We start from the raw sequence: 11189 nt of genomic DNA, 5'->3' as shown, positions 1-11189 counted from the left end.
CCGGGCCTCCCTCTCCCCGTCTCCGCCCCTCCCCCGCGCTGTCATTCACCCCGCTTCTCTCTGCTCACAGCCAATGGAGAGACCGGGTCGGAACGGCTAGGCTCTCTCGCACCGGGCTTTTTCGCCCGGTGATTGATGTCCCAGAGTCAACAGCGAGCAAGCAGCCGGAGAGGGGAAGGAGCAGCCGGAGAGGAGTAGAATACTGCGCCCCCTCTCTCCTTCCCCTCCCCCCTACTTTAGCCCTTGTGCGTACTTCGCCTCCAAGTCTCGGCGCAGCCAGGAAGCGCTCCTGCTTTCGCGCCCCTGCGCGCTGCACCCAGAGCGGAAAAACAGCGAGCCCCGCCGCCCAGGCCCCCCCCCGCGGGGCCGGGGCGGGGGTCGGCATGGAGCACCTGGGTCCGCACCATCTCCACCCGGGCCACGCGGAGCCCATCAGCTTCGGCATCGACCAGATCCTCAACAGCCCGGACCAGGGCGGCTGCATGGGGCCAAACTCACGCCTCCAGGACGGAGAATACGGCCTTGGCTGTTTGGTCGGAGGCGCCTACGCTTACGGCGGCGGGGGACCGGTGGCCGGGGCGGCGGCCGGGAACGCGGGGGCCTACGGCGCAGGCGGCCCGAGCGGTCCTGGTGGCCCGGCGGGCGGCGGGGGCGGCGCCTGCAGCATGGGCCCTCTGGCCGGCTCCTACAACGTGAACATGGCCTTGGCGGGCGGCCCGGCTCCGGGAGGCGGTGGCGGCGGCGGCGGAGGGGCGCTGAGCGCTGCGGGAGTGATTAGGGTGCCCGCGCACAGACCACTAGCTGGAGCGGTGGCCCACCCCCAGCCTCTGGCTACTGGCTTGCCAACGGTGCCCTCCGTGCCTGCCGTGCCAGGTGTCAACAACCTCACCGGCCTCACCTTCCCCTGGATGGAGAGTAACCGCAGATACACAAAGGACAGGTTCACAGGTGAGTCCGGGGCCCGCGCGCGCCCCGCCTGGCCGCGGCCCGGGCTCTGCGCTCTCCCTTCCCCCTCGTGGCTCCCTGCAGCCTCCTTTGCCTGCCCGGTCGGTCGCTCAGCTCCTCTTGGTGCTTCCGCCAAGTTTAGCCGCCTGCCACCTTTCTATGCTCGAGGAATCGCCATGCTGGAAGAGTTCCCCCAGCCTGGGCCCCGCTGCGTCTCTCCCGCAGACCCCTGCTCTGAGAAGCGCTCCCAGATTCCCCTCTCGGAGTCCCTGGGCCCGGTCAGAGGGAGGGAAGGGGAATGTAGCTTCGGGACACATTCCGCCCGCCTTTGGGGCTCGGAATCTCAGAGAAGGGGCGCGATGTGAACAAACTGTTTCTTCCGTCCCAGCCGACGTTCTCTTGGGAGGCAGTGAGCCCCAGAACCAAACGCAAGGAAAGAACAGTTTCCCCACCTCCGCCCCCCCCCGCTCCCCCCCACACACACTCCAAGTTCCAGTGTCTGCTGCGCTGCGGGCCAGCAGAGGCCACGAGCCCGAGCTGGCGGGCCTTTCTTCCCGAACTGCGGGCTTCGTCCAGGTCGGTGGCAGCGTGGGGCTGAGCCGCCCGCTTTATTTTCGTTCTGTCCGGGCTCGGCCTTCTCCACCACCTCGTCCCCCTGGCCCTCGGGCGTAAATAATGCACCGGTCAGGCCCAGGATCGATTGGCCGCCAAAGGACTACTCCCCGGACGATTGCGCATTCGGCGGCGCTGGCTGCCGTCCTCTCCGCTGCCTGCTCCCCGCCTTCCTCCGTTAGTCCCGGCTCTCTGCGCTCCCGCTTCCGCTGTCGGCACTCAGCCCTAGCTGGGCGCGGGCCCTTTCCCCCGGCTTCACTTCCCGCTTCCCTTGGCATCCCCTGGATCTGAGAGTATTCTCTTCCCTCTGAGCCAGGCCCCCACGCCCGTTGGGAAGCAGCGAAGCAGCCACGAGTTGAGTCTGGGTTCCAGACAGGCCTTAGGAGCAGGAGAAGGGAGGCACAGACCAGGACTCCAGCGGGTTTGGGGCTCCAGCGCCCAGCTGTGAAAGGGGGTTAGGGAGCTTAGAGCTAGACCCTAGACTAGGAGACCCCAGGGCACCACAGGCCCCCCTGCTCCTGTTCCAACCTTGGCCCAGACTCTAGGTCTGTGGCAAAAAGTTTTTTTTTGGGGGGCGGGAGGGGGAATTCGTAGAGACAGAACAGCCCCTCTACTTTGGGGCTCTAGGAAGGGCCCTGTACTCAAGGGGCCCCACTGCCCCAACCCAAGTTCTCTCAGGCCTGGACTAGAGGGAAGGACTTAAGGGAAGCCCTGGCCTGGAACCCACTAATCCTGGGTCTGGTGAAAGGTACTTCACACAGGCCTACCTAGGGGAGCCACAGCGCCTCTACCCTTCATTCAGGCCTGAGGAGGTTCTGAGGGAGTATATGACTTGCCTGGTGTTACCTAGTGCTGCCTCTGTCCTGTGTGTGTCTGCCTGAGTGCCTGTGCCTGTTTGCTGGCTTGTTTGGATGTATAGATCTATAATTTGCCACTGCTGTATGTGATGTGTCTGTGTTTATATCGCTGTGTGATGGAGGCTTAGGTCAGGACCAGGCAGGGTCCAGCCCCTTACTATTGGGCAGCTTCTCTGAGGCTGGAGGCCTGGGGCAGTGGGAAGCTGTGGGGGGTGGGAGGGGGCTGCCATCTTTTGCTCGCCTCAGGGAGACTGGGGAGGTGGCTGTGGTATAGTGTCTGGTTGGGCGCGTGGAAGCCCGGGGCAGCCCGGGGCTAGGGAGGCCTCCGTGGTGGCAGCAGCGGCTGCAGCTTGGCGGTGGGAGGGGGCCCTTTCCTGCCCCGGCTTGGAGCTGAAGGCTGAAGGGAGGATCGAGGCCCTGATCGTGGGGTCTAGCAGCTACGCTCGATGAGTCGCGGGGTGTCGGGCCTGGGACGCCTCCTGACGCTCTGCCGCTTGCCTCTGCCGTCTGTCTGTCTCCCGCTCCAGTGGCCCTCTCACCCTTCACTGTAACACGCCGTATAGGTCACCCCTATCAGAACCGGACGCCCCCCAAGAAGAAGAAGCCGCGTACGTCCTTCACGCGCCTGCAGATCTGCGAGCTGGAGAAGCGCTTCCACCGCCAGAAGTACCTGGCCTCCGCCGAGCGCGCCGCCCTGGCCAAGGCGCTCAAAATGACTGACGCTCAGGTCAAAACCTGGTTCCAGAACCGGCGGACAAAGTGGAGGTGAGCGCGCGGGGCGGGCGCGGCGCGGGCGGCCCGGTCTCGGCTGCTCAAGGCTCCGGGCCTCTCGGGACGCGCACACTTCCTCCGCTCCCGGTTCCCGATGTGTGCGGAGGAGCTAGCAGCTCCTGCTAGGCGCTCGGGGAGTGGGAGGCAGGCGCTGCCGATTGACCGAGATGAGGCTGGAGAGCCCTGGCTCTCTTTGTCGGAGGCTTCCTAGCTTTGTGGCCGGCAAACCCAGTGCTTTTGTAAACGCGGCTGATCTAGGCCGCTGCTTGAGGACACAGCAGGTCAGAGCAGTCTACGCAGTCCAGATTATCTGGATCAGTGAGTCCTGCGCGGCTTTTTGTTTGCGCAAACTTGCACTTACAGAGATACCCCCTCTGTCCTGCAGACGGGAGGGCCTGCGCCCAGTTTCTGCGCCCCAGCCGGGCTCCCTGAAGAGCGTCTGGGGCCCCAGACCTCTGCCTGGGCTCTGCTGACTCCCTCCTCCCGAGACCCCCGGCCTTCCCGCCACGGGTTCCCCACACTGGAAGGGGAAAATCAATCCGCGCCGGCTGTGGCGGGATTTTCGATGGTCCCACAGAACCCGGGATCAATTAGGAGCAGATGGTTGTGTGTGTGTGTGTGTGTGTGTGTGTGAGAGAGAGAGAGAGAGAGAGAGAGAGAGAGAGAGAGAGATATTACCCGTCTCACATCACACACCCACTACACTAATTTCCCCCCATATACATATACCTTGACCTCTGTCCCTCTCTGTCTCTCTCTGTCTCTCTCTCTTCTCTCTCTCTTCCTCCCTCCCTCCCCCTCTTTCTTGTGTCCCAACTGACTTCGTGGCACACACCAGCGCTTTCTCCGCTGGTCCCTCCTGCATCCCTGCACCCTCCCGCCCGCACATCTAGCCCGCATACTCGGTTCCACGCCTGCCAGGCGTTTCTCGCTAGCTCAGGCCTCAGGGGGAGCGCAGGAGTCTGGGCGAAGGCGGCGGCGCCGGGCCGGGCGGGCCTGGGGCCTGAGGAAGGAATTGGAGTTTCCTCTTTTACTGAATGAAGGCGAGGAATCTGCCCGGGATTCCGCCCGTGGTGGCCACAAAGGAAGCCACTGCCCCGCGAGTCTGCTCCCCTCCCCTCCCCTCCCCACATTCCTGCTGCTGGGGCAGGGGGGACCAGCTTCAGACCTCTGGAAAGCTAGTTGAAGAGGGAGCGAGGCTGGCTGGGTAGGGGTACCCCGGTGTTCTCAAGGCCCACTCAGGGCTGTAGCCGAGGGGAGGGAGGGAGCCAGGCAAGACCCTCCCCCAGGTGGGGGAGAGAGAAAGAGTGGCAGGCAACAGAGAAACTAAAACGCAAAGGGTGTGTGGGGGGGGGGGCAAGCTAGATACCCCACCCAGGCAGAAAAGGAAACCAGGCCGCCTAATGAAGTCTTAGGTATGAAAAAGAAAAGCAATGGATGAGAAAAACCTCCATTTTCGTTTCAAACAAATTCCCTTAATCTTGAGAAAGCCAACGGGGCATGGGCGGGGATGAAAGAAAACAAGAGATAAAGACAAAAGCCCGAAGGAAGAGAAACAGTCAAGCAGTTTAAAGTGCAGGAAAGAAGGGGAAGAAGAGAGCCAGAGACACAGTGAAAAGCAAGAAGGGGCAGCGGGAAGGAGGCCGGCGTCCGCCGCGGGGAGAGGCCCTCGCTGGCTTCGCGCGGCTTCATCGATCGCCTACAAATTGCTTCTGGAGGCCCCGGGGACTCCCATTAGGTCTGTCCACCTTAGAGACAGACGTTTGATCTCAGTTGACGGGGTGGAGGGGAGGCATTAAATGGAGTGAGTCATCGCCTCCCTGGACGCCTCGGAGGAAGCCGGCTGGCCGGGAGGCAGTCCCGGCAGGCACAGGGCACAGGGCACAGGGCTCGGCGCAGGAGGTCCGAGGCCTGGGAGACGTTCGCAGAGAAAAGGGGGGAAGAGAGGTCGGGCAGGACAGCTCGTATCCACAGCCCTTGCCTCCGTCCTGGGCTGGTGGGGAACGTGCGGCCCCTCAGGATCCGGATGGGAGTGTCTGGTCTTCCTCGGGGTGGGGGGATGCAAGATGCCATTTTATTCTTGGCTGAGCCCTTCAAGGCTGTTGTGGGCGCTGCGCGTGGACAGGGAGCCCCAGCTCCTTGCCTAGCGGACTTTCCCGCAGCTTCCCTGATATAGCTCGGTTCCATCTACTTTTGGGGTTACCAGTCTTTGTCGGAGTCGGGATCTTGGAGATAAGGGGATGTGTTAGAGGGGCCCACGCTGGAGCTGGGTGCTGCCCAGGCAGCAGTGCCCGTGCGCGCACAGGCTCTCTTCCGGGACCGCTCGGCAGCGTGGGTAACAGCTTGTCCCCGTGCAGGCGGCAGACCGCGGAGGAGCGCGAGGCCGAGAGGCAGCAGGCGAACCGCATCCTCCTGCAGCTGCAGCAAGAGGCCTTCCAGAAGAGCCTGGCGCAGCCGCTGCCCGCGGACCCGCTCTGCGTTCACAACTCGTCGCTCTTCGCCCTGCAGAACCTGCAGCCCTGGTCTGACGACTCGACCAAGATCACCAGCGTCACGTCCGTGGCATCGGCCTGCGAGTGAGCCTGCCCAGCCCACCCCTTGGACCCCGGCCCAGCCAAGGGGTCAACGCTGAGGCCTGAGAGCCAGGACTCTCTCCCACCCTACTGGCCTCAGACTGCCCACGGAGGGGAACACGCCCCTCCACAGGGGCCTGCCTGCTTGCCGAAACTGCGCTCTCTTCCCTGGAAAAGAAGAAAAGAGTGCAGAGGACAGGGACCCACGACCCACTCCCGGACTCCCACGGGGTCCTGCGCCCACTAAAACTGTTCAGAGTCGCATCAGTTTGCATCTATTTTATTTTAATCTGATTTTTAACGTGGGACTGAGAGAGATGGGGGAAGAGGGAAAAGAAGAGCTTCCGGGGTCCCCAGAGAACAGCATGGGCTGTCATTGGAACCTTCTCTCTGTATCCCACTTCTCATCACATACCATCACTTACCGACACCCACAGGTCCACACAGAGATGATTTCACTGTCCCTCTTGGTGTCACCCCAGATCACACACAGGGTACCTATGGCAGAATGTCACGCACACACAGGGCCATAGCCTTCTTACCTTTGATTCTCACTATCTGTCCTAGGCCAGGAGTACCTAGACTTACTCTGAACAGCATGGCACGTCTCATAAACACGAGGCTGTGACCACACTGTGATACACTATTCCACACACAACCGTGGTAACAGTGTCACTTGGCCGCCAGACCTCCCTCACACATCCTAGCCCCACCCAGGTACTCACAGGCAGGTTTTCACACAAACTCAGCCTGTTTCTCCAGATCCTGTTCATAGGGGGGGGTTAAGTTATGCACTTATAAGGTGTTTTCTGTGTAACCATTTTATAAAGTGCTTGTGTAATTTATGTGAAAAAAATAATAAAACCCTCCGGATCCGGAGTTAGGGCTGCCTGCTCCTTGCTGAGCCCAGCATCCTGCAGCTACTTGGGTTTGGTGTTAGCTGGGCAGCTCTGGAGCCGGAGCTTGAGGGACCTCTGGGGGCCAGCACCTGCAGGCTCTGGAGAGAGGAAGGAAGAAGGGGGACAGAGAGAAGGCAGAGCTGAGGTAAGGAGGGAGAGAAAGGCTCTCCTGGGATAGCTAGTGCTCAAGAGGATAGAGTGTCTTGGAGTGTGAGAGTTGTGTGCGTGTGCATTCTGAACGGTGTGGGCAACCAGAAGATTACTGATTTGTAATAGTGTGTAATTGTGTTTGCAATTATTTTATTTTGATTTTTTTGAGTTTGCAGTTATTGTGTGTGCTTCTTTCTGCTTAAGTTGCAAATCGAAACTATCATTATATACTCGAACTTGTGGGGTGTGTGTGCGTGTGTGTGTGTGTGTGTGTGTGTAACTATGTTTATTTTTTTTTAATTAAGGTATTATATGTGTACATATCTTACCATTGTGTGTAACTATGTTTAAATGGAGCTGTGCTTTGAGAGATAATTGTATGATCACCCACCGGTATTTATGATTGTGTATGAATCATGTGTTAATGTTTGTGAGAGAACATATTAGTTTCTCCTTATGAATCTGTTTCTGTGTTAAATGTGTGAATGTTTGTGATTGTGTATCATCTGTAATTGTGTAAATGTAATTGTGTGTGAGATGTAAACATGTGTGAGATGCATATTTTACTATATATATTGTGTGTAACAGTATGTATATATTTGGGGAAATGAATGAGTGGGGAGTGTGGATCATTGTGGGTGACTGTCCCTGCCAGTGACTGGGGGTGAGTGGGTATGATTGTACTCTGGTGGTAGACAAGATGAGGGGGGTTTAAGGTAGGGTGTGAGATACATTGTGGGGGTACCAACATCTGCTAGGAGTTCTGGAGTTCTAGGGCCTCACCCAGCAAGCTGCAGAAACTAGGGCACACTGAGTCAGGAAGGGGGCTAGGTTCCTCTGTGGTGCTCTAACCAGGGCTTCACAGCTCCCAGCACTAGCCTGCCCTAGGTGGGATCTGAATAAGTGACTTCTCAGGGACCTTCAGAGAGGCCCCAAATCACTCCAGTCAGGACAGCAGCCATAGTGCACAACACTTTCCATAACATCTACCCCCCCCCCAAACACACATGCACTAGACCAACCTCAGGTGTATAAAATTGACTTGGGCCTGCTTTTGTGGAAGAAGCCAGGTGGTGGAGGGTCTGGGAACATACCATTCTGGGGGAGTAGAGTGGGGAGATAGGAGGCTTTTTGGGGGGGTGGAAGAGGGAGAGAACTTTGTGGCTAGAAACTAGAAGTGAGCTAGTGCTGCCGGGGCAGCTACTGGTGCCTGAGCTTGGGGGCCAGGACCTGCAGGCTCTGGAGGGAGGAAGGGGATGTTTGTGTATGCAGAGCTGGGGTTGAAGGAGCCATGGAAACCATCAGAGAGCCACTGTCCTTCATTCCTGATCAGGCTGCCATCCTGGACATGTCTTATGAAATGGGGACAAAGAATAGCAACCTCCCACCTAAGGAGGCCCAAGGGGAAATTGGCTGTGTGGGGAATAGGCCATGCTTCTTCATCCCTCAGCTGTGGCCCCCTTGGAGCTGGCTCTCTGTAAGACAGAATTCTGCATCCAAAAATCAATCGTAGGCCAGCCTCTTGCTCCCACCCCATAGGCCCACGGGGTGACCAAGGCCAGGCCCTGACAGACTGTGTTGTTGATCGTGACATCTGCGGTGGGTCTCTGGCCTGCAGTGGCTGCAGCGCCCAGTACCCCGGGCTGAACGAAATCCGGAAATGGCCTGGAGCCGGGTAGAATTTGCCTCCTTCTGCCTGGGCAGGTCTGGCTGTCTCCTCCCCTCTCACCCATACTGGAGCTTCCCAGCCCGCACTTTTCGTTCTGTGAAGTCTCCTCCGTTTCTGGCCTTTATGACATACCTTCCGTGCTTCCTGGCGGCAGAGTCCCGGGACATGGAGGAGACTGGGGCCTTCCTACCATCTCCCAGTCGCTGGAACCATCCCCACCCCTCCAAGAAGCTGCTGAAAATATCCCGGAGGCTCCTGAATATTTTCTGGCCTCAGTCAAACTGAGGAGCTGAGGCAGGAAGGGGGGCGGCTGCCTGGCCCAAACACAACCCTGGTGCCGGCTCTTCACCGCCACCTCGCTCCCCGTCTTGCAAGACAAATGCAAGCAAAATTAGGCATAAGGCACCTCCTTCCCCAAATACCTCCCACCTCCTCATTTTCACAAATAGCTAGGGTTCACACTCCTGCCCGGGGGCGAATGGCCGCTCAGTCCGGTGGCTCTCCGCTGGCCGGCTCCTGTCCAGTTTGCGGGGAAGTGGACGCACCCCGGCTGCCAGATCCCCAGTGCTGCTGCCCCCCACCCACGCCTACTGCGGGCGCAGGTGGCTTCCCGGCTGCCCAGACCAGCCAGCCAGCCGGACCTCCCGCTCCGCTCCCTGCGCTCGCTGGTGGCCCGGGTTTCCCTTCCACGTGTCCATACCCTGAGGCGCCCCAGAGGTACCAGATGTCCGGGGCACTGGGGCTCTTGGCGCTGAGGAACCGAGCCAGACTTTCCACTCTTTGCCAGGAATTCGTTGCGACCGAATTTTGGCGAATCCCGCGTCAGGCGCCATTGGCCGTGGCAGCCGGGAAAGGCCAGGCTGCAACTGGGTCCCTGGGCCAGAGGCAGGAGGGGAGGGGCTTGGAGGGTCACAGGCAGGGCCAGCTACCCGCAGCAGAGAGTCCATCACTCGGGCCTGCCACGCGACTGCCAGAGTGGTCGGTCTCTGTTCCAAAGCAGAAAAGGAATTATCCAAATAATTGTGCGCAGAGGTGCAGGGAAAGAAGAAAAATGAACGAACCTGCCTGGGCGGAAAGGCCTGCCTCCTGCCTTGGCTGGAGTGAGCCGATTGCACTGACCAAATTCCCCACGAGTGAGCCCTGGGCACCCAGCGGGGAGGTTCAGTGGAGGCCCAGAAACCCATGCAGGGCTGGGGTCCTAGAAGCTGGGCTGTGCCTCCCGAGGCACACAGAGAATCTGGCTCAACCTGTTAACTATAATAGCGGCTTTGTGCTGCGGATCTGTGCTTGGGGACTGTGTGGGCATGGCCGGAGCACTCCCTTGTAATGCCCCCACCGGGTGGCAGGTATGGTGTTGCCCTATGCCCAGGACTCAGAAGGACCTCATTTGTGGTGTGAGTGACTTGCAGGTGGGTGACACAGGTTCCAGGTGTATGGGCCAACTAAGTAGGGCCCTCCCTCCTGGCTGTGCGGAGCTGGAGCAGCTGGGGATGGGCAGCCATGCTGGGGGGGGGGGGAGAAGTGGAGGCCCCGGGGGCTGCCCTGAGGGCCCCTCAGACCAGATGAGGAAGGAAAGCCCTCCCTCCTGCTCTCCTCACCGTCACACACTTCTCACTCCCACGCACACCCCCCCCCCCCCCCAGTTCTTCCCCCAGGCAGCAACTCCCCATCCTGGGCACTCCCTAATCAGCTCCGAGTTTGGAGCCCCACAGCCAGGCATCTGCCTGGGCAGCTAACCAGAGCTGCCTGGGCTTTTCCAGAATGGCACGAATCTGCTGCCCACATGGGCCCAGGGAGCCTCTGCTCCACTCACCTGCACCACGCCCGGATTCCTCACCCCAGGGAGTCGGGTAGGAACAGACTGAGCAAAGGAGAGGAAGGCTGGAGCCAGTGTGTGTTCCAAGGAGCAGACTGGGAAGATGGTGTGTTCGTGGATGGGAAGAGAGATGAGTGGAGGGAGGGATGTTGTCGCGAGGGGTGGGTACAAACTCACACCCCCTCACTCAGCCTGCGTTGTGTACAACCTCACATGCCTCCTTCTGCACGGGTGTGCCGTGTTACTCAAGGGGAGCTACAGGTGTGCGGTGTAGGTACACACACGCATGCACAATCTCCACTGCGGGCATTTTCAATTACTCTCACACGCTTACCCCCCTCAGGCCCCTCTCCCCCAGCTCCTACGCGCGGTTATCCCATGGCCACCCCTCCGCGGGCACCCCTCCTCCACTTTCTCTCTCCTCCTCCCTTATCCCTGAGGGAGGAGGGTCTAACTCCACTGCCAGTGGGCCTGGGGGTGGGGATTTTCTAGGCCGGCGCATTAACTTCCAGCCCCGCAGCTCCAGCGGCCACACGTCCCATGAGCTTGTGACTGGGCTTGGGGGCCACGGACCCTAACAAGGCTGGCGCCGCCGCTGCCTCCTCAAGCCTACGGAAATCCGGTCTCCTTGTGGGTGCGCGAGAAGGTGGTGGAGAGCCTGGGGATGCGAGGCCCCCTGTGCCAAGTGTCGCCCTAAGGCTTTGGTGGGAGCCGCTTCTGCCCCTCCCGTTTTCCGCCCTGTGGTCCCAGAGCCCACGAATCTTCGGTTCCTGCAGGAGGATTCTCAAGACCCAAAAGCTGGAGTTGGAGGCGGCGACTCAGCCCCCCCAAAGTGGGAGCCGGACCTTGGGCCTCAACAAAGAAACAAGTGAGTTCTGGGCGCCCTCTAGGGGCCGC

The 11189-nt window shown here is 60.0% G+C and overlaps 1 protein-coding gene across 2 annotated transcripts; it reads left to right on the top strand.

Annotated features, from left to right (window-relative positions):
- Nucleotides 1-383: 383 nt before the first annotated feature.
- Nucleotides 384-6074, top strand: TLX1 (T cell leukemia homeobox 1; the record flags this gene model as incomplete). 2 transcript variants are annotated; one of them, XM_080642047.1, is made up of 3 exons in its annotated part: nucleotides 384-948; nucleotides 2978-3179; nucleotides 5543-6074. In XM_080642047.1, 3 exons carry the CDS (start codon nucleotides 384-386, stop codon nucleotides 5763-5765), a joined length of 990 nt encoding a protein of 329 aa, XP_080498173.1. In that variant the 3' UTR covers nucleotides 5766-6074. The 2 variants fall into 2 exon arrangements, with proteins under 2 accessions (XP_080498173.1, XP_080498172.1); XM_080642046.1 differs by having other exon boundaries at nucleotides 2942-3179.
- Nucleotides 6075-11189: the final 5115 nt, after the last annotated feature.

Source organism: Plecotus auritus, assembly GCF_963455305.1.
Source record: "Plecotus auritus genome assembly, chromosome: 9".
Classification (NCBI taxonomy): domain Eukaryota; kingdom Metazoa; phylum Chordata; class Mammalia; order Chiroptera; family Vespertilionidae; genus Plecotus; species Plecotus auritus.
The sequence above is the reverse complement of the archived record's forward strand: the minus strand, read 5'-3'. Positions and strand labels throughout refer to the sequence as shown.